Source organism: Lampris incognitus, chromosome 13, assembly GCF_029633865.1.
Source record: "Lampris incognitus isolate fLamInc1 chromosome 13, fLamInc1.hap2, whole genome shotgun sequence".
Taxonomy (NCBI): domain Eukaryota; kingdom Metazoa; phylum Chordata; class Actinopteri; order Lampriformes; family Lampridae; genus Lampris; species Lampris incognitus.
Genome location: NC_079223.1, coordinates 13,087,767 through 13,111,611, shown reverse-complemented (window position 1 = coordinate 13,111,611; position 23,845 = coordinate 13,087,767). Strand labels below are relative to the sequence as shown.

The following is a 23,845-nucleotide window of genomic DNA, read 5'->3' as shown; positions in this document are numbered from 1 at the left end:
CGGACAAATAATGAATAACCACTTTAGCAGCATTTTGATGGCTTGTATTGATTTCAACCATGGAAAATTGAGTCTGTGTGTTTAGACACCCTCCCTATTTTTGTGTTCATCCACAGAAAGAAGCTTCCGGTGCCAGACAGACTTGAGGAATAGAGAGGAGGTGAATGAACAAATGAATGAATGAATGAGGAGGAGGGAGAGAGGGGGAAAGAAAAAGAAATTTAAAAAAAAGCATTCAAAAGAAGGCCTGCGGTAACATTTGTTGAGAAGCGCATGACCCATTTTAGATTTCAAGGTTCATGCAAAGATGCATGTGAGTGAAGTGTAAAAGCCCCTCTAATGCCCAGTCCAGATACAGGACCATTAGCCAAATGTCACCCGCACTTTACGCTAGCTACCAGCTTCTGAGAGAAGCCGAATAAAGGTGTTCTGAGAGAGAGAGAGAGAGAGAGAGAGAGAGAGAGAGAGAGAGGATACATCTGTATAAGCTCTCCATCTCTCTCCATTAATATTATATATATATATATATATATATATATATATATATATATATATAGTGGAGTGGGTCCGGAGCACAGCCAAAAGAGCAGACAGGCAAAACATAAAAATACAGCATCCAATAACAGTCATCACAGGTATATCATCCAATGGAAAGGGGGGGGTTGTAATTGTAATTGCTTTACAATTACAAATAATCCATTGTCCTTATTATTCCACCCCCCCCCCTCCATTGGATGATATACATATGATGACCGTTATTGGATGCTGTATTTTCACGTTTTGCCTGTCTGCTCTTCTGGCTGTGCTCCGGACCCACACCACTAGATGATGTACGTGAAGTACCCCATTAGATGTTATTTTACTTTGTTGTATTTTAAAAGTATGCTATTTCAACAGTGCCCCGGCCCTTTAAGCCCTTACCTTTTTCCAAAATGAGCTCCAGTCCCTCCCTCATTGGCTGTATTGTTCCTGATGTTACTTTTCAAATGTTTCCTATCCTCCGATTGGTTGCTGGGCAACGCAACTAGGGGCGTGGCGCGAGGCACCATAGCATTTATTTGCTGGGTTTTTCTCTTTGTTGTATAGCCAGCTTGGCAGCTGATGGGTGCATGACGCATGAAACAGGCTTGTACCGCTATGAATTAAAGTTTTTTTCCCCTACATCTATCTTAATATATATTTATATATATTACACCTAAGGGTGGAAAGTTCCACTAAGCGCTTCTTTCTGAGGGCAGAACAGACGAATCCTTCGTTTTTTGTTTTTTTTATCTCTCCGTCTCTCCTCAGTCGCTCCTTCCCTCGGTGGTTCAGTCATCAAAGGAGCGCAGCTTTTGTCGCCGGTGGTGGTTAAAAAAGAGCACAGCTGAGACACCAAACCAGAGTATCGTCTTCTTCTTTCTTTCCTTACTTATTCTGTTGATGCTCCCCTCCCCTTCCCCCCATCACCACCGCTCTTCAAAACCTCTCCAGACTTTGATGACGTCTTGTGAGATGCCAACGCAGCACTGAACAGGCACAGATGGACTGAGGATGAGGATGGTGAAGAGGATGATAAAGGGAGAGGAGTCTGAAGGGAAGGGAGGATGGAGGGGATGGTAGATGGGGGGGAGGGTCGATATTAATTGAAGTGGTAGAAACTTGGTGAGATGGGACGATCGGAGGTTGTGCAGATATTTAGGAAGGTAGAAGTGATGGTGAAAGAGGTGGCAGCAGCTCCATATTCCTTGTTGAAAGACTGTGGCAGCAACTAAACGGAATATACGTATATGGTGCTTAAACCATTAGTCCATCAACCGATCAACAGGAAACATATCAATTATAAACTTGGTAATCAATTAGCATTTTTAAATCATTTATTTATTTATTTTCCCCTCCATTTTGTACCCAGCCAATTATCCCACTCTTCCGAGCCATCCCAGTCGCTGCTCCACCCCCTCTACCGATCTGGGGAGGGTTGCAGACTACCACATGCCTCCTCCGACACATGTGGAGTCGTCAGCCACTTCTTTTCACCTGACAATGAGGAGTTCACCAGGGGGACGTAGCGCATGGGAGGATCACGCTATTCCCCACAGTTCTCCCTCCTTTCTGAACAGGCACCCCGACCGACCAGAAGAGTTGCTAGCACAGCGACCAAGACACACTCCCACATCCGGCTTCCCACCCGCAGATACGGCCAACTGTGTCTGGAGGGACGCCTGACCAAGCCGGAGGTAACACGGGGATTTTTGAACCGGCAATCGGAATAGACCACCACACCACCCAGACGCCCCTTTCTAAATCATTTATGAAGTAAAAATATCAAGTATCCACCCCTTATTAAATCACAAATGCTAAGATTTATTTGCTTTCCTCCAACTCGTATCATTATAAAACTAATATTTCAGGGGGTTTTGGCTGCTAGTCAGCGAAACAGGTTTCAGGCATCACTTTGGGCCCTGGGAACTTGTGATGGCATTCACGTATAAATAAGTGATTGATCCAAAAACAAACACAATTGCAATAGAGTAACGAGAATAATCTCTGGGTTCAGCTCAGATATACTATAAAGTACATATATGCAGTCTTAGTTACATCTTGCATTTTGTATTCCCTTATTGAGGTCCGGTGAAATCACCAACCCCGCCGGGTTCATGTTAAAGTGATTAAACTCCGTTTACTCGGTGTGCCACTGTGGGGCCAAGCTTTACCAAAACATGTGCCATTAGCCGCTTCCATAACTGGTCCTTCGCTTCTGCTCTACAGAGCGCATTACTGCAGCTCTGTGGTGGCCAGCCCATGTTTCTCTCAGCATTAAATTGTAAGGCTCCATTGAAACGGGGCAGCAAATACACGATGGGGAAGAAAAATAACCCATTAAACTCGTAGCAGCAGGAACCGGCTTTAACCGATTGCAGTAGGATTGCTCCTGATGCATGAGTGGTGTGTTCTGCAACAAGAAGGAGTTGGCACAACACTGTTGAAACCATCAGCACAACACAAATCTTACGACTGTAAAGAAAATAATGTCAGAGATTATGTAGGACATCACCAGGCTTTCATAACGCACTGCTAAATTTCCAACTTTCTGAAGGTTATTAAGACCATTTGAGTCTTTGGCTGACAACAGAGAACTGTGCACACAAGACTTGGTCCACATTTTAGAAATATTTAATGCATTCCACAACACAGGGATCGCCGGTTCGAATCCCCATGTTACTGCCGGCTTGGTTGGGCATCCCTTCAGATACAATTGGCTGTCTGCAGGTGCGAAGCCCGGATGTGCCCTGGTTGCTGCACTAGCACCTCCTCTGGTCGGTTGGGGTGCCTGTTCGGGGAAGGGGGGGGGGAACTGGGGGGAATAGCGTGATCCTCCCACGCACTACGTCCCCCTGATTAAACTCCTCACTGTCAGGTGAAAAAAAGCAGCTGGTGAATCCATATGTATCAGAGGAGGCATGTGGTAGTCTGCACCCCCCCCCCCGGCTGGGCAGGGGGGGTGCAGCAATGACCAGGACGGCTCGGAAGGGTGGGGTAATTGGCCAAGTACAACTGGGGAGAAAAAGGGCTGAAAAAAAAATCCCCAAAAAATTTAATATTTAATGCATTGCTGGATTTTCCCCATAAGCAGATGCATAAGTGCTTTCCAAAAGAACAATTTAATTTCTCTGTATTGGCAGAAAAAGGGAACCGTTATCATCGTGAGGGTTTGTGGAAATCCATGACACTGAACAGGCCTGTAAGGCAGCCAGGTTCCCTTAGTCGCCACCTGCTTTTAATGCTCGGAGGTCATGTGACATTTCTGAGCCAATCACAAACCTCCTAACAGTGTTCAAGATGCACCGCAACGCCTTGTTGACTTCAGTGACATTGGAATAATGTGTGACACACATACTAGACCTCACACACACACACACACACACACACACACACACACACACCCTGTATCACCTTGCTCGCTGGTGAGTGATGAGCTCAGGCGTAGACAGTTTTCCAGTACATCCAATCTTAACGTCGAGCGTACTGTCAGGGACAAAGTAATAGGGGTGCGAGAGCACAATAAAAACGGTGTATATACACATAAATAGACTCTTGTCACTATGCTAACATGCTCAAATGAGTCCCAGGGACAAAACTCCCCGTCCCTACATCCAAACCAACAAGACAACACAAACACAAACCGACACACATGCTAATTTAGCTCAGGGTGAGCGTAGCCTTCGCTCTCCTACTCCCTCAATCTGCACAGAACGGCTTAAAGTGATAAAGAGTTGTTTTTTAATAACTAATTTGCATATAAAAGCTGTGCCGTCTGTGTGGGAGGCAGAAACAGATCCTAGATCAGAGTTAAGCTGCTGGCTACGCTTCAGAGAAAGACGGAGAGAGGAAGAGGACATAGGAAGAGGAGGAAGACCGGCAGAGAGAGAGAAAGAGAGAGAGGGAGAAGAGAGAGAGGAAGACCAGCAGAGAGAGAGCAAGAGAGGAAGACCAGCAGAGACAGGAAGAGGAAGAGAGGAAGACCAGCAGAGAGAGAAAGAGAGAGGAAGACCAGTAGACAGCAAGAGAAAGACAGAGAGAGAGAGAGAGAGAGAGAGAGAGAGAGAGAGAGAGAGAGAGAGAGAGAGAGAGAGAGGAAGACCAGCAGAAAGAGAGAGAGGAAGAGGACATAGGAAGAGGAGGAAGACCGGCAGAGAGAGAGAAAGAGAGAGAGGGAGGAAGACCAGCAGAGAGAGAGCAAGAGAGGAAGACCAGCAGAGAGACAGGAAGAGAGGAAGACAAGCAGAGAGAGAAAGAGACAGGAAGACCAGCAGACAGCAAGAGAAAGACAGAGAGAGAGAGCGAGAGAGAGAGAGAGAGAGAGAGAGAGAGAGAGAGAGAGAGAGAGAGAGAGAGAGAGAGAGAGAGAGAGAGAGAGAGAGAGAGGAAGACCAGCAGAAAGAGAGAGAGGAAGAGAGAAAGGAAGCGGGAGAGAGACCAGCAGAGAGAGAGGAAGAGTAAGGAAGAGGGAGAGAAAGACCAGTGGAGAGAGGAAGAGAGAGAGAAAGAGAGTGAGATGAAGACGAGTAGAGAGAGGGAGGAAGACCAGCAGAAAGAGAGAGAGGAAGAGAGAAAGGAACCGGGAGAGAGACCAGCAGAGAGAGAAGAAGAGAGAGAGAGGAAGAGTAAGGAAGAGGGAGAGAAAGAGAGTGAGATGAAGACGAGCAGAGAGAGAGAGGAAGACCTGCAGAGAGAGAGAGAGAGATGAAGATGGGTAGAGAGAGAGAGAGAAGACCAGCAGAGAGAGGAAGAGAGAGAGAATGACAGAGGGAATGCAAAGCACAGAGAGCAGGCAAAGAAAGTGAAAGCTGGAGTCAGAGGAGGAGGACCAGCAGAGGAAAAAAAAAACACGAAGAACAGAAAGACTGAACGAATGAAAGAGCGAGACAGGAAACAAAAGCAGAGCGCGAGGCAGGGACAAAAAATGAATCAGAAGACAAATGAAACGGGAAACTTAAAAATAAATTTAATGTGAGCCATGTTATTGTCCCGGGTTGGGTTTTGAAGCCTGATTGATCATTGAGGTGCAACCAAACCTGCAGGTGCGTGCACACACACACACACACACACACACACACACACACACACACACACACACACACACACACACACACACACACACACACACAGACACACACACACACACACATACAGAAAGCCTTATTCTCCACACAAGATGGCCAAGCATTCACACGCCCACACACAACTCAGAGCGGTGCGACCCACGGACAAACTCACTAACATAATCTCTGCACAAAGACCCACACACCCATGCAAACACAGTCACAGCCTCCTGCTTCACACAGACACATTGATTTCTCTTCTCCAACACACACACACACACACACACACACACACACACACACACACACACACACACACACACACACACACACACACACACACACACGCAAGCTTTTACAGCACTGCACTGAGGAAAGCATCCCATGCTAACACATCTGTGTCCGGGCTCATATTCTTTAATATTTCAACTTGATAATGAAAAGACCTGAAAAGGGTGAGGAACTAGAAAAGAAAACGAAGACATTCTTTACATTTGTGACCCAACACTGCATCATATTTAACACAATGCTGTCAGTGTCACAAGAGTAGATCTGCTCTTCCAGGCATCCGGCGCCAACATGGCATCACTGTGCGAATTAGGCTGCAGTGGATGTCTGGCGTTATCATGCCATCTGTATCTGGATGGGTTATCTGGGTCCTTGACTTTCTGACCGGCAGACCCCAGGTTGTTAAAGTGGGTAGCTACACCTCCACCTCTCTCACCCTCAACACAGGAGCCCCCCAAGGCTGTGTCCTGGGTCCCCTGCTCTACCGTCTGTACACACGACTGTGTGGCCACAAGCAGCTCCGCCACCATCGTTACATTTACTGATGACACAGAAGTGGTGGGCCTGATCCCCAGCAACAACGAGACGGCCAACCTGGAAGAGGTGGAGGATCTGTCACAATGGTGCCAGGCCAACAGCCTCTCCCTAAACACCGGTCAAACCAAGGAGCTTGTTGTGGACTTCAGAAAGGCACAGCGAAAGATCTACACCCCTCTCTCTATCAGTGGGGTCCCAGTAGAGAGGGGGAGCAGCTTCAGATACCTCGGTGTTCACATCTCTGAGGACCTAACATGGACACTTCACACACACACTTTGGTGAAAAAGGCAAGGCAGCGCCTTTATCACCTCAGGCAACTGAAGAAGCTCAGTGTCTCCCCACAGATCCAAAAAAACCTTTTACTCTGGTGCCACCGAGAGCATCCTGGCAGGGTGCATCACGGTCTCTGGTATGGGAACTGCACCTCTCAAGTCCTAAGAGCCCTGCAGAGTGGTACGGTCGACTTAGCATACCACCGGGTCCAGAGTCACCCCTCTTCCCCGCCACAGGACTTGTACTACACCAGGCGGTGTAGAACCAGGGCTGGAATGATTATAATGGATCCCATCATCCAAATAACAGACTGTTTCAGCCGCTGTGGTCAGGCAGACACCTCCATAGCCACAAGGTCGACACCAAGAGACTCAGAAGTTTCTTACCCCAGGCCATAAGGACACTAAACTCAACATAACAATAATACTACTGCCACTTTTACCACTTTACCATTCTGCCTCAGACACTCTCCACTTTACTCATTCAGTCTAACTGCACATTTGACCTTGTATTGTACACAGCAACTGCACATGGTAAACATGTATATCTATGGGAATATTCCCCAGATATATATTTTTAACTTTTTTTGTAAAAAATTGTATTTTCATTGTATTTTATATTCATTTTAGTATCATTGTTGTGCATTTCTTTTGTTGCACAGTTTTGAAATTGCCATGAAAATAATTTCACTGCTTACTGCACTTGTACATGAAGTTATGTGAAAAAAACCTGTGAATCTTGAATTGTGGGTCTACCCACCCAATCACACATTTCATATTCATACAGTTATGCATTCTCATATGGACTGTGTCAGCACTGACGTCAGAGCTCTTTTTTTAATGCACACTGCAGAAAAAGTGGGTGAGAAGACGCAAACTGTCTATTTTGTTTTGTTGAAGGGGTCACTTCCACGATTCGGAAGGCGTCAGACAGAAACATCAAGGCGTTTCTGCTGCAGTCGTGTTTACACCTGCTGAGACTATCACTACCGAGATTTTGTTCACTGGTGTTTGTGTGTGGGGTCCCTGGCTAGTGAAGTCTCTACCTTTAACACCACCAACAACACCCCCCCACCCTCAGCCCCCACCCCACACACACTTTACTTTAGACTTAAGCTCGTTTCAAGCTCCACACTCACATTTATAGTACACTTGAAATAATGGGGCAGACATCGGGGGGAACAAACACAACAAAACAATCATTACAAGCTGTATGTACCCTTTAGCTTTCTAGCCATGCTCCCTCGCCTCTGCTGCCAGGTGACAACATCTTCACATTTCCCTCTGTCAATCCACAGCACAGTGAGGTCAGCCACATACAAAATGTTCATTGTGACAGGAACCAGAAAAAGCGTGGCACTGGCCATTTCAGCCATGTGCCAATGCCCGGACCTCTGCAGTCGTCCTGAAATATGCCTGCTCACCCCCAACTTTCCCTTGATGGGGGTGTCTGGTTAGCGTAGCGGTCTATTCCACTGGGGATCAGAGGTTTGAATCCCTGTGTTACCTCCGGCTTGGTCGGGCGTCCCTACAGACACAACTGGCCGTGTCTGTGGGTGGGAAGCCAGATGTGGGTATGTGTCCTGGTTACTGCACTAGCGCCTCCTCTGGTCGGTCGGGGGACCTGTTTGGGGGGGGTGGACTGGGGGGGAATAGCGTGGTCCTCCCACGCGCTACATCCTCCTGGCGAAATTCCTCACTGTCAGGTGAAAAAAAGCGGCTGGCGACTCCACATGTATCAGAGGAGGCATGTGGTAGTCTGCAGCCCTCCCCGGATCGGCAGAGGGGTTGGAACAGCAACCAGGACATCTCAGAAGAGTGGGGTAATTGGACTGGTGCAACCCCCCCCCCTCCCCCCCCAAAAAATAGAGGTGCTGTTATTCTCCACCAATAAACTCCACCCAGTCGTGCTGGAGCAAGGAGGAAAATAAACCATCTACTTAATAGGTGCACTTGCAACCATTGTATTACACTAAATGCATTTTTTATTGTTATTATAGGAGACATGTTTGTGGTTATTAAAATAAAGTTCAACACCAAGATCATTGACAGTTAAGAATTTACTAGAAAACCAGCTGAAACAGTAAACAATGAAAATAAAAAGACATCCGAGTGTTTGTGAGTCAGCAGACATTGTAATAATTCCCCGTTATTCAATCTCATGTTAATAAGGCCTGTTATGGGGCCATCCAGGTAGCGTAGTGGTCTATTCCATTGCTTACCAACACGGGGTTCGCCGTGTTATCTCCGGCTTGGTTGGGCGTCCCTACAGACACAATTGGCAGTGTCTGCGGGTGAGAAGCTGGATGTTGGTATGTGTCCTGGTCGCTGCACTAGCGCCTCCTCTGGTCGGTCGGGGCGCCTGTTCGGGGGGGGGGGGACTGGGGGGGAATAGCGTGATCCTCCCACGCGCTATGTCCACATGGTGAAACTCCTCGCTGTCAGGTGAAAAGAAACGGCTGGCGACTCCACATGTATCGGAGGAGACATGTGGTAGTCTGCATCCCTCCCCGGATCAGCAGAGGGGGTGGAGCAGCGACCGGGACGGTTCAGAAGAGTGGGGTGATTGGCCGAGTACAATCAGGGAGAAAAACCCAAAAACAAAAACGAGGCCTGTTATGGGTTACTGCTCAGCTCAACATCTTTAGCAACTGGTGTGGCATATGATAAGTATGAAGTGATTTACGATTCGGCCGGTGTCAATCCAGTCCGCCTTGAAATCGGAGTCATGGGAAACTTGTGTGCATTTAAATTCAAGCGGCATGAAGCACGTTTCCACTCTGTTTACACAGCAGAAACAGCAAAGAGGAGTGAAAGTCCCTTCTCTTTGCACTTGCAGAGCGTCAAGAGACGAGCAAATAAATAAATAACTGTTTCATTGGGTTTGTCTGGTCTGGGACAACAAACCTCCAGGAAAAAAAAAAAAAAGAATACAGATCAGACTTGAAAAACAGAAAAATGAGAATTAGCCCATGTGAAAGCCACCGGTGTGTGTGTGTGTGTGTGTGTGTGTGTGTGTGTGTGTGTGTGTGTGTGTGTGTGTGTGTTGATACTCACCGGAGCTGTGACCAGAACCTCCTTGTTGTAATATTTCTTCCTTTCATACTTGTCACGGATGAAAATCTCCACAGCTCTGAGGGTCACGTGTTAGGGACTGAACCACAGAATAACAAGAGACACAAAGACACACACACAAGCAAGTGCCATGCATACACAATTGCAGCAATCCATCAACAAAAAAAGACCGTTTTGATCCATGTAGATGAGAGCCATGAAGAGAGGACTGGCAGTCGGGAATCAGGAGGCCTGTCGCTTCATTTCATCTACTTGTGTACATGAAATGAAACAACATCTTGTTTCCCCCGGCCCACAGCAGTGCAACACAAAGACAAAAACACACATTCCCAAAAACTACAACCTCAAGAACACACACACCAACTAACACATATATCCAAACTAAAAATAAATAAATAAATAAAATCACTGTCCAGGGGAATGAACGCCAGCCAGGATGACTGTCAGAACTGCCGGTCTGCATGGGCTAGCAGTTAGCTTAGCCCGCCTTGCTTCCGCGCCCTGTCAGACTGCCCTCGGTGTTTCTTCCTAGGGCACAGCTCCGGGCAGGGCCATGATCCCCGGGCCCACAGGATGCAGCAGACCAGGCTCCCCCAGCCGATCCAATGCCAGACACCCTCGACACACCTCCCCACACTCCCCACAACAACACCACAGTCAACGCCAAGCGAGGCCACCGCCAGGCCGCCCTTGCTGTTATCAGAACTGCTGTTCTGCATGGGCTAGCAATTAGCTTAGCCTGCCCTGCTTCCGCGTCCTGTCAGATCACCCTCAGTGTTACTTCCTTGGGCACAGCTTCCGGCAGAGCCGTGGTCCCTGGGCCCACAGGATGCAGCAGACCAAGCTCTCCCAGCCGGTCCAGCACCAGCTATCACAGCCATCAAAGAGGACAAAACTTAGACGCAGACGTGGACAAAGACACTGCATGGACGGTACTGGGTGAGGGCGCCGCAAATGTGAATTAGCACTGCCATCTTCCCACACCGGAAGCAGAATCAAAGAATTGAAATGAATACAGATGGGGTTTTTTTTTCACTTACAAACTGAATGAAATCTGTGCTCTGAATGTCGCACTCACCAATTAACACGAACTCTCAAATAGCAGACGCAGATAACCAACCCTGGTGTCCTGCACAAATATCAGGCTTAAATAAGAAGGTCCCCCAGTACTGTAATCCAAAGCCAAAGGGACTGGACTTTCTGCCTTTCCCCCACACACAGAACACATTAGATCTCTCTAACAGACGTTACTGGACGGGAAGAAGAGAGATAAAGTCCATACTGACTGATGCTCAATAAAACTTGGGGATTTTTACGGGCACACGGCTTCTCTTAAACCAACACACACCCAAACCACCGTCTCATCTGACAACGGCAACGACGGGTCACTGTCTGTGCATGTGGGGCGGTTTTATTTCTATTGTTTGTTTTCTTGAGAGATTCGCACCAACGAACACTGGGGCCATGTCAACACTGTCCTTGACACACAAACAGTCAAACTCCACAACACACGCAACCCTCTCAAGCTACACTGGCCCCATTCCCGAGTCTTTTATCTCCCAGTTTCAGCGTGAACATGCCCGTCAGATCGGGTAATAGACTTGAAGAAGATGGAAAAATGATGACCGCCCGCACCCATAGAGCGGCTCCGATGGAGCAGCAATAAACCTGCTGCAGCCACGTCGCCAAGCGGGTGGTTATTTATGACTATTGACGGGAACCGGCGTGGCAGAGAGAAGTCGTACTGCAGTGTAACAACCTAAGCTGCCGGAGGCGGAACGGCTTAATGTGCATCTAATGAAACGCTGGTGATGGAGGCGCTAATGGGGGAGGAGTGCTGGATGAGGGAGAACGCTTTACAAAGCACTGGCGTGCAAAACACAAACACTTGCTAATCTGCACTGAGGCAACAAGGACACGCGTATCATAGACACGAAGTACTACTTTTATTGAGTCCCCATGTACACACACACACACACACACACACACACACACACCAGACAGAAAGCTCTAACTGGGCGTCCGGGTAGCATGGCAATCTATTCCGTTGCCTACCAACATGGGGATCACCGGTTCGAATCCCCGTGTTACCTCCGGCTTGGTCGGGCGTCCCTACAGACACAATTGGCCGTGACTGTGGGTGGGAAGCCGAATGTGGATATGCGTCCTGGTCGCTGCACTAGCGCCTCCTCTGGTTGGTCGGGGCACGCCTGTTTGGGAGGGAGGGGGAGCTGGGGGGGGGGAATAGTGTGATCCTCCCACACGCTACGTCCCCCTGGCGAAACTCCTCACTATCTGAGGAAAAGAAGTGGCTGACGACTCCATGTGGTAGTCTGCAGCCCTCCCCGGATCGGCAGAGGGGGTGGAGCAGTGACCAGGACGGCTCTGAAGAGTGGGGTAATTGGCCAAGGGAGAAAAAAAAGGGGGGGGGGTGCAATTGACTTGAAAATGTTGAAATGCAATGCACACCTTGAGAAACCATCACAAGTAAAAGCAAAACACAACTGCTTTATCCATGAATTTCAACACACGATGAAATAAAAATGTGCTGATGTGCGATACTGCGTTCCCTAAAAGAGACGCGTTTCCTGTGGCATTCTGAAATCCAATCCAAACGCCTGAATGAAATCTCGAGTAGCCACTGCATTTCGCTCTCCTGGTGCCATAACAGGTGACATAATCAAATGTAAAGGCCGGCAATATGTTTCTCTGTTTTTACATTTCTCAAAAGACCGGGCTGTAATCACATCTAAATTCAAATGTAATCAACAGCCCGGTCACATTCTGGTGGTGGGAGAGAATGAGACCGCCACACGCGAGCGAACTGAAGCTTGTTCACACGGCAGTCATGTGCGGGGCAGCATTTAAGTCACATGGACACCTACAACAACACACTGCTGCAAACGTCTGCACAATGTGCACACTGATATCTGAAATATTTGTGAAAAATTCTCTCATACATCTCATTTTTAGTGTCAGAGATTTATGATGATCCTGATATGGATGTGTGCTTTCTTTCTTCTTTTTTTTTTAAAAATTTTGCCCCCTTTCTCTCCCCAGTTGTATCCAGCTAATTACCCCACTCTTCCGAGCCATCCCGGTAAGCTGCTCTACCCCTTCTGCCGATCCGGGGAGGGCTGCCAGGGGGACGTAGCGTGTGGGAGGATCACGCTATTCCCCCCAGTCCCCCCCCCGAACAGGCGCCCCCCCCCCCCCCGACCGACCAACCAACCGACCAGAGGAGGCACTAGTGCAGCGACCAGGACATATACCCACACATCCGGCCTCCCACCCACAGACACGGCCAATTCTGTCTGTAGGGACGCCTTACCAAGCCGGAGGTAACATGGGGATTCAAACCGCCGATCCCCGTGTTGGTAGGCAACAGAATAGACCACCACGCCCACCCGGACACCCTGGACGTGTGCTTTCTATCGGCCTACTCCTCAGCTAACTGGCACCCGAATGGTTTGAATGACAACTTCAGAAAATCAGATGCATCTTTAATTTTTTTTAAAAGTGGCCTCTTGAAAATAATTGTTGCTCATGTGAAGATTCCTCTCATCCTTTTCTACACGTTTAGACGACTTTTCAGCCTCTTCTCTTTCTACTGATTCTTCATTTATGTGCTGCAGCTCATTTTTCAGCATGTTTGCTGCTATGTGACTGACCATGCATCTTAAGTGCTTTTGAAGAAACTCTTAATTCAACAAACTTTAACATTTCAAATTGATGCTGGAGGAAAAACGCACAAACGCACACACTGTGCCTTGGCATGTGAGCACTCACATCAAGTGAAATCACACAACCAGCCAGAGCTAATGCTGGCATTTAAAACGAACGTAAATGCATGAAAATCCACACATAAACATCTCTCTGTCTCACACACACACACACACACACACACACACACACACACACACACACTCAGTGCATTTCCTCTAATCCGGGGTGTGTTATCTAACGTTGTCAGCCAGAGGCGCTGGTATCGGGAGGACTAATGGACTTCTTCAAAAGACTGAAGAATGATGACCACCCGCACAAATGGGCCTGCCAGATACAAGATAGGGTCTTACAGCAGAATCTTAAACAGGCAGCTTTACTGCAGCTAATGTGAACCCGTGCCGTCACGAAGACTAACCAGCTGTCCTGTCCTGTGCGACGGGGAAAGGCATCGTGGATTCTCACACCAGCACATGTATAAATAAGGCTGGGGGGTGGGGGGGGTCTTAGATGTGGAATAATTGTGTATTTTACATAACTGAGTATGTGCTGCTGTGATCGCGAGGAGAGAGCTAGGATGGATAAACGTATTTCTCATGGCCAACATTACCACTCGGGGTCTAATCAATGCCCGTGACTTCCGACGCACAGCCCATTAGCAAAGCAAGGAATCCCTTCGTCGGCCATTAGGCGACCATTCTCCTTTTACTGTGCACTGTAAACACAACCTGGCTTTTCAATTCCAACTATTTACCAAGAAAGCAGCTCGTTGGTTCGTCAATAATACCAGCAAGAGGGGCGTCCGGGTAGTGTAGCGGTCTATTCCATTGCCTACCAACATGGAGATCGCTGGTTCGGATCCCCGTGTTGCCTCCGGCTTGGTCGGGCGTCCCTACAGACACAATTGGCCGTGTCTGCGGGTGGGAAGCCAGATGTGGGTATGTGTCCCGGTCGCTGCACTAGCGCCTCCTCTGGTCGGGGGGCATAGCATGATCCTCCCACGCACTACCCCTGGTGAAACTCACTGTCAGGTGAAAAGAAGCGGCTGGCGACTCCACATGTATCGGAGGAGGCATGTGGTAGTCTGCAGCCCTCCCCGGATCGGCAGAGGCGGTGGAGCAGCGACTGGGTTGACTCAGAAGAGTGGGTAATTGGCTGAATACAACTGGGGGGGATCCAAAAAAAAAAAGTTTCTCCGCCACCGAAGTTATCAAACTGTAGTTTTGTACGATGTTTCTCTGCTGCCAATTACTGATGTGCATTACTGCGTCAGTCAGTTTCTTGTCTTTTACCCCAAAACACACACGCACACACACCCAAGCTTCACTCATACTGGCACAACACACAATATTCAGCTAATCAGAGTTTTTCGGAGAATTGGCTGTGCGCATGTGTCAAAAAATGACCGTCATCTGACCCGGAAACAACGGACATAACACACTTCTGGACTGAGACTGAAACAACATTCATCCATCCATCATCTGAACGGCTTATCCTGCTCTCAGGGACGCGGGGATGCATTCATGCTCAATAAAATGAAGGAGCTCAATATACTTGGAGTTTTCGGATGTGCGGAAAAAAAATACAGACATTTTCCGAGAAGTCTCAACACAATATTGAGAGCCGGGTGACACACAACTTAACTTCCATTCCATAATTTGACTATCCACTATTCCCAACACATCCAACTCCTATCTTAATCCAATCATTCACCTTAATCAGACCCCCCCCCTTTTCTCCCTAACTGTATACAGCCAATTACCCCACTCTTCCGAGCCATCCCGGTCGCTGCTCCACCGCCTCTGCCGATCCGGGGAGGGCTACAGACTACCACATGCCTCCTCCGATACATGTGGAGTCGCCAGCCGCTTCTTTTCACCTGACAAGCGAGGAGTTTCGCCAGGGGGACGTAGCACGTGGGAGGATCACGCTATTCCCCCAGTTCCCCCTTCCCCCTTAACAGGCGCCCCGATCGACATGAGGAGGCTCTAGTGCAGCGACCAGGACACATACCAACATCCGGTTTCCCACCCACAGACACGGCCAATTGTGTCTGTAGGAACCGGAGATGCCCGAATTTTCTTTTCTTTGACATCTTAAACTGTGCCTGATCTCCCTTTTTGTTACTACACTGAAACCAGGAGATGACTTCTCATTGATGCATTATGTACTGTGGGAGTTTTCAGTAAAGCTACATCAATCTTTCATGGTGCTGACTTTTTTTTCTTATTTGAAAATATTAACGGAGAGCTGTCGTGAATGCAGTGGAAAATGCACACAAACACACACACACACACACACACAGGCAGAAGGAGGATACTGGTCAGTCTGTGCTCTTCTGAAGTTCTCTGGGAGGTGGGCTTCGTACAGCTGTCTGGCCCTGGTGTTCCCCATGTCCACCATACTCTGAAAGGAGACACGGACACAACAGAAAAGACGAGAAGAAAAATAAAATAAATGTCATTAACACAGGAGCAGCACTTATGAAAAATTTGCAAACAACCTTTAAAGTGTGTGTCACACACACACACACACACACACACACACACACACACACACACACACACACACACACACACACACACGTATAGAGAGACAAACCAGTGTTGTCTGTCAAGGCTAAATTAAGAGGGGGTGATGAATGAGATGATGAAGGGAGAAGTGGTGGAGACCAAGGAGGAATAATCAGCCCTCCAGAATCAGTTAGTCATCGAAAACAGTCGTTAACATTCAGAGAGACCCTTTCTACTCTCAGATGAATCAGTACTGTCTGGAAGAGACCAGGGGCGCACGCGCACACACACACACACACAAAACCAATCTTGCCACTATGGACGTGAAACTACTAACATGCTCAGGTGCTACATGACAAGCAAACACAGAAACACAAAATAAACACACCTGCACTTATCTGCCTTCTGAAGTGTGTGCTTTAATCTATATGAGATGCAAGTTATCCTCACAACCTCCCTGTGAACAACACCCACCGAATACACACAACACACCCCCATGCAGAAGGGAACACGTGGATGCATGCATGCATGTATGTAGAGCCATGTGTGCACGTGAACAGAAGCACTGAGGTGTGTGTGTTTAGTGCAGGTGTTTACCTGGATCTGTTCAGGGGTCCACTGGTCCAGGTTGACAGATTTGACCCTGGAGATGTGAACCCCAAGGTTGCGGTGGATGCCAGCACAGCGGATGCACATAAACACCCCCAGGTTCCAAGACGCCCACCTTGGGCCTAAGAGAGAGAGAGAATGAGAGAGATTTGTGGTTTCATTTAATGGTGGTCTTGTGGCTGGGAGAGCATCCCATAATCGTTAAGACTCAAGTTCAATCACCTGTGTAGCCCAGTGGGTCAACTTGAGCAAAAGCTGTCGACTAAAATGTAAAGTGAAATGTGTCCATGTGCACAGAGCAAACGCCTGTCGATCACTGAATGACCACCCACACCCACCCACACACTTGGGAATTGCTACATTGCATATACTGCCAAGCTGATGTCAGTGTGTGTGTGTGTATGTGTGTGTGTGTGTGTGTGGGGTGGGGGGGGGTTCAGTGGTGATTGAGTGCAATGCATTTTTCTCCTTTCTTTATGGTATTCATTATATTAAAGGAAATGGAGGCAGTGCAGAGTCTGCGGGGCACAGGGGCACATCACTCGCGTGGGATCCTAACCAGCTCCGTGTTTGATTGCTTTGCAGGGAGCAGCGCCAGTCTCTGCGATGCCAGGCAGGAGACGGGGAGGCGGATGAGGCCATGCACCGCTGCACAAACAGCCAAGTCAGAGGACGCAGAGGAGAACAGCGAAGAGCCCCCGGGCGTACCGGTGTTACCATCATTACTGCTGACACGCAAATGGCCCCGCAGAAAAATCTGATCAGCAAGAGGCACCACAAATTTTAACTTGCCCACAAGCAAATCCGGCTGATAGTACCGCTTCTGAACCGGACCCAGAACAAAATTATCCTCGCATGCCAACAATGTGTGCAGGACCAAAACAAGAGGTGGCATGCAAACGCAAGCCAAAATTGGTTTTTACTGGGAACGGGGCTGAAATGCTTCAACGCCTGCCAAGGCTCCCCGTTTACCGGGAGATACTCTCAGTAAGAGCAGCAAAATTCATTTTCAGTCAACATGATGAGAATAGACATGATCTGCAAACACCGAAGAGAACAAGTGAAAAAAGATGGACAACCGCGGCTCTAAGCTGGCGAATGCGGTGTTGCTCAGTGACGGCGTCACATCTTGCAGACATCCGGTGGCCTGGCCGGTCGAGTGCATGAACATCAGTGTGTTAATACAGTGGCACTAATGCAGCAGTTGGCCAGAAGCTAAACCAAGCAGCTCAGCCATTTTAAGCTGGACTCTTATCAGATCTATCAGAATGGATTGGGCTTTTACTAAAAATAATTTGCTTTTGGATGAGATTTCTCAAAAACACCACAATACAAATACTACATACTAAGAGCTCATTTCACACTGAGATACAGCAAATGTGAAAAAAGCTTGAAGCAAAAGCTTGAAAATAAAGTCTTGTGATAAGTCCAGAGAGCTATAAATTATTACAAAAAAAAATGGTAAAATAAATTTGTCTGAATTTAAGATAAAGAAAGAAAAAAACATTCAACACTGATGCTTTGAGACGAGACACAAGGTGGAAAACGGCCTGTGACTGTTTACTTGATGAGTGAAAATCCCCTCAGTCTGCATGTGAAATGATGGTGACAAAGGTTAAAGTCATTAAAAAAAAAAGTTGAACATCAAACCAAACAAAAACACCGTCACTGCAGAGTTCATTCTGAGTTACGAGGTAGACAGCCTGAAGAAGCACACAGGTGCATCATGTGCACATCATCATAAAACACGCACGCGGCATTCTGGGGCTGACAATCAAAATGTGTCGGGGTATCTTTTTCCAACACCATTCAGCAGGGCTTCCATAATGGAAATAGCGGTCTCGGCGAGCGTCAAAGCATTTCTATGAGGAAAATTAATTGACAAGTACGGTGTGGCAAGAAAGCAAATGAACCCGCACAATTTGCACTCCAAGAATGAAATACTAAGATAGAAGCTTTCCGATGCATTTCACATGCAGATACCCCCCCTCCCCATGCCCTTGCACACACTGAGGTCACGCTACAGCAACTTCAACACCATTTGTACCAGCCAATCACGTTTCAGTCAACACAGACACATGCCGCAGGGAGACTTTCCGAAATCCACTTGTAATACGGTTGAAAAGCAAATTAAAGCAGGAATCACGTCTTTCTGAGCTATAGACACATCTGCATGCCTTCAAACTGGTGACATTTACCAAGGCTGGGCATGATTTCAACACTGGCCAGCAAAACATCACCGAAAACAAAACATTATGGCAGCCCATCTTCAATTTAAAAATTCGCCCCTGCTGGCCCCAACCCTGACTGCAGATGTGGTACCGAAGATTTTGAGGTAAACTGATGTCAGAAGGAAGAAACTAAAAGAAGACAAACTGTCAGATTCCAAGATTAATCTCAACGTCCCTCAGTTTTATGGTGCATGGTGTGATGGCCTGGTGTGATGGCATGGTGTCTCCCTGCCTGCCGCCCAATGACTGCTGGGATAGGCTACGGCATCCCCGCGACCCTGACAGCAGGATAAGCGGTTGGAATAACGGATGGATAACACCAAATGCCAGATAGTGTCGCTCTGTTGGTTCAAATAAAGCGACAATAGCAGGAAGATAGTTTGGCCACGACAGGAAGTTGGCTTTACCAGCTAGCCAGCTTATTTGAGCACACTAGCGTCTTTCCCAGTGACTCAGTGCTACAGCATAGCAAGATGTAATGATCTATTCATTTAGTTGGCAAAACAACAGCAAGTTGACATTTTTAAGTCTACATAAGAATCTTGGTGTAAACTCCAACTTGTGTCCCTGAATCAACTTACTTTTAAAAAACGTTTTTACACAGAGATCTCGCAATACTGCCGTAATGAAGATCCGTCTTTACGCCGGATTCAAACAAACATGCCGTAATGCCGTCCCAGTGTGTGATTTTTGCATAGCATGCCAGCGTTCTGGGAGCAGAGGCAGCATGACGTGAAACAGCGTAGCGTCGACTGTTCCATCCTGCCAGCCGTCCCTTCCTACACAGACGTCGATTCGGCTTTGTGACTACCTCCGTTGCTGTGCACGGTTAAGGAAGGTTAGGGTTGGGGTTAGACTGCTATTGATTTGCACCGTTAGCATTTTTCAACAAGGAAGCATAAATCATCAGAACGCCGGCTCAACGTCCCCTCCCTCCCCCCCCCATTCTGTCTTCGTATGCAGAACGGCAAAGCGGCTTAACGGCGCTAACATTCCCACCTTGAAAAGGCTGTGTAAAAAGCCTGTGAGATGGAGGGACTTTCCAGTAGTCAAATTTCAAGCTTGTTGGCTTGATGGCGGAGTGACCTCTTGCAGCTATTGGTGCCCCATGTGCTCTGTCCCCAGGTTCTCCAAGCCCAGGGCCCAGGCCAACTCCGGAGTGCAGCAGAAGAGGGCCTACAAAGCATGGCGCCTTGAGCAGGCCTTCGTGCAAGGGGACAAGGTATGGGTGTACTGTCCCGTTCGCAAGAAGATTTCCCCCAAGCTTCGCAGCCACTGGCAGGGGCCCGACAAAGTCGCGGGCCGGCTGTCTGAGGTGGTGTACCGGGTTCGCATGCCCGGCCAGGGGCACAAGGTGGTGCTGCACCAAGACAGACTCTCCCCATGCCGCCCCCCTGCCAATCAATGTGCCTCTCCCCCAGTTGCGCTTCCTGTGAGCCCCAGGCGGCCTGTTCACCAGCGATGGCACCAGGGACATTTGGGGGACTATGTATTGGGTGATGGGGTCGTTGAGGACAACTGACCCCTCAGGTGGGGGCTCCGTAGCGACTGGAGGAGGTGGTCGCTCTGACTGTTGGCGGTTCTGCGCTGGGGGAGTGCAAAGGCTGATGGGACTGTTAACGTTCATGTTAATATTGTGTTTTAGTGATGTTGTGTTCATGTTTTGGTTATTGTTGTGTTCGTTTGGGCGTTCGACTCAGACGGGGTAGATGACCATTTTTCTGACTGACTGTAGGACCGTGACTAAGGCTGATGTTCTTAATAGTGACCTTGAGGGGGAAAGCCATTGGCAGCCATTTTGGGGGCAAATAAAAGAGCACTCCCGGGGTTGTGCGGCGTATGGGACACGGGAGCTGCCATTAAAAAGAGATCTCTGCCTCTCGACTCCTTCTTCCACGCCTGTTCACCACAATATATAAACATTTTAAAGGCTAGTAATTGTCACACTGGGAAAAAAAAGTACCTCACACTGCAGACATTTCTATGTATGCTGTAGTGTCACCTGTCTCACCATCAGTGCCTCACATAATACCACATCGTATCGTTATCTTTTGATATCTGTCCCAACACCAGTAACAAATTTATAAGCAATAATTGGCCGATAATGATAAGCTGACTGACATACTTTGAGCGACACGGTGGCCCAACGGTTAGCACTGTTGCCTCACAGCAAGAAGGTCCTGGGTTCGAACCCCAGGCTGTCGCAGGTCCTTTCTGTGTGGAGTTTGCATGTTCTCCCTGTGTCTGTGTAGGTTTCCTCTGGGTGCTCCAGTTTCCTCCCACCATCAAAAGACATGCATGTTAGGGTTAATAGAAGAAAGAAAGAAAGCCACTTTATTTTGTTATTGTACAGTTACAATGAAATGTGTTCTCTGCATTTAACCCATCCTATTGTATAGGAGCAGTGGGTAGCTGCAGCATCCGGGGACCAACTCCAGTTCTTCTTTCCATTGCCTTGGTCAGGGACACAGACAGGAGTATTAACCCTAACATGTATGTCTTTTTGATGGTGGGAGGAAACCAGAGAACCCGGAGGAAACGCACACAGACGTGGGAAGAACATGCAAACTCCACACAGAAAGGACCTGGGATGGCCTGGGGTTTGAACCCAAGACCTTCTTGCTGTGAGGCAACAGTGCTAGCGACTGAGCCACTGTGCCTTCCCTCCCTTGTCTGTGCCCCTGAGCAAGGCAATGGAAAGAAGAACTGGAGTTGGTCCCTGGGTGCTGCAGCTGCCCACTGCTCCTGTACAATAGGATGGGTTAAATGCAGAGAACAAATTCCTTGTAAAAATACAATTTGTTGTAAGAATACAACGTTGTATAAATTGGCTTTATATTAAGCACCTCTTTGTAAACCCTATATTGCAATTTCCGCACTGGCTTTACAGGGTGATGTGATGGATCACTGCACATTTACTTGGGTATTTTCTTAAACACACATGATTCAAAACATCCTCATGGCCCATGGCTTTTTACATTTTATCTGAAAAGGTCATAGTGCAGGGTCACATACAATCCAGTGACCAAACATCGTCCTGCTCAGTGGCCGGCTGTGCCAGCAGCGGATGGAGATTAACTGCCAGCCAACGTCCAGTCACAACGGGACACTTCCCTCCGGTCAGTGCCGGGGTCTCCATGTTATCAGCATGCTGTTATGTTGTTCCTCAGGTCACTCAAGACATTTATGCTTTAAAGTATGCACGTCTGCAGGTGTGCGTGTGTTGCATCAGTGTTTCCCCACATACTTGAGCAACAGCGCCCACGTGTGCCCTTGAAGGCAGTCTGAAATTTACAAAAATCAAATTAAGACAGGAATAGCTTAAGAAATCTGGAAAGTAGGAATAGAAACAAGAAAAGAATAGGAGTGCAGAACCCCGAGTCCACTTTCAAAGTTCTGTGATGTGCCTCACTGTAGATTGTTCATTTCCTTTCTGTCCCCGCTAACGTTTTGGTTTCGTGTCAATGTCATGCGACCAGATATCCTTCCCTGCTTGACCAATCAGCTTGAAATGACATGAATCCCTGCAGACACGCCAGTGAGACTTTGGAGGTGTGCACGGCAGCATCACGGTCACCCAGAGCCTCTTCTCTGCTACGCTCTTAAGTAAGGATGCTCTGATACTGGTATCAGATGTGTGGCCTATTCCAGGTTAAAATGGAGCATTGCTATCAAAAATGTACCTGAGAATGTAACTTGATATCAAAAGCAATTAACTACATGTCATAAATCAATGCAAAATGGATTGATTAACTGTATTTTTTGCACATTGAAGGTTATACTTCTTTCATGGTGGAATGGTGGAAAATCACCATCCGGGGGAGAAGGTGGCGATGCTGAACACCTACAAGTTCCCGGGAGTACAAATGAATAACTAACTGGACTGGCCTGATAATGTTGGGGCCCTCTACAAGAAGGTTCAGAGCAGGCTGTACTTCCTGAGAAGGCTCAGGTCCTTCAATGTGTGCAGCAGGCTGCTGAGGACCTTCTACCAGTCTGTAGTAGCAAGTGTCCTCTTCTTTGTCGTGGCCTGTTGGGGAGGGGGAACCAACGTGAGAGATACCAGCAAACTGAACAAGCTGGTGAAGAAGGCTAGCTCAGTAGTTGGGGTTGACCTGGAGGTGGTGGCAGAGGGGAAGACGAGGAGGAAGATGGACACCATCTTGATGAATCCCTCCCATCCCCTCAGTGAGGAGCTAATGGGGAGGGGGAGCTCCTTCAGTCACAGACTCATTGCCCCCCAACAAACCGTGAAACGTCTCGGCCGGTCTTTTGTACCAACAGCCATCAGGCTCCATAACAAGCCTGTCCCCCCCTCCCCCACCAACCATGCCCCCCTTTCCTGCTTACCCCCCCACTTGTTTCAGTACCACAGTCCCCTCCCTTCCCACCCCCTCACAACTACTCCCCTTCACTGTCCCCACCTCCCTCTTGCCCCTCCCAGCCATCTATACCTACTGACATAGATCTATTATAGCTGATAGACACTTACACTTGACAACCTACAGCCCATATCTCATATCTTCCTCTTTCAGCTTGTTCCCTGTTCCCCATATCTCATGTCTACTGATGTTATATTGTATGTATGCCCAATCTACGTGTTATTTGTCCAGGCAGCCATGGTTGATGTGATGCTGATGTCTCTTTTTGCTTTGCCACTATCTATACTTGAATTTCCCCCACAGCGATCAATAAAGGTTAGCTTATCTATCATACCTTATAAAAAAAACTGATTATCTCAATTATTTTGCCCATTGACCCCAATCTATTGGACTAAGGCTGCACTTTTCAGCAGAAGTGATGGATCAGCTCAGCACTCAGGATTGGCAGTAAAAGCGATATCGGTGCATCTACACTTTAAAGACATACTGACACGGACTACAGCAGCACATCACAGTCTTTAAGCATGACATTCAAAAGCTACAAATACAATGAATAACACATACAGCCCAATATTCCAAATGAAAGGGGAATTTATAACTCTACCTATATATATATGTAAATGTTTAGATTG

At 47.9% G+C, this 23,845-nt stretch overlaps 1 protein-coding gene across 1 annotated transcript in view; it reads right to left on the bottom strand.

Annotated features, from left to right (window-relative positions):
• The window catches only part of smap1 (small ArfGAP 1), a 129,455-nt gene that overhangs the window by 90,477 nt on the left and 15,133 nt on the right, over positions 1–23,845 (bottom strand). Inside the window, exons 2-4 of the mRNA XM_056292162.1 lie at positions 16,589–16,722; positions 15,799–15,884; positions 9,738–9,813 (exon numbers count right to left, since the gene is read on the bottom strand). Of these exons, the coding sequence (XP_056148137.1) occupies positions 9,738–9,813; positions 15,799–15,884; positions 16,589–16,722 (296 nt within the window). The remainder of the gene's footprint in view (positions 1–9,737; positions 9,814–15,798; positions 15,885–16,588; positions 16,723–23,845) is intronic.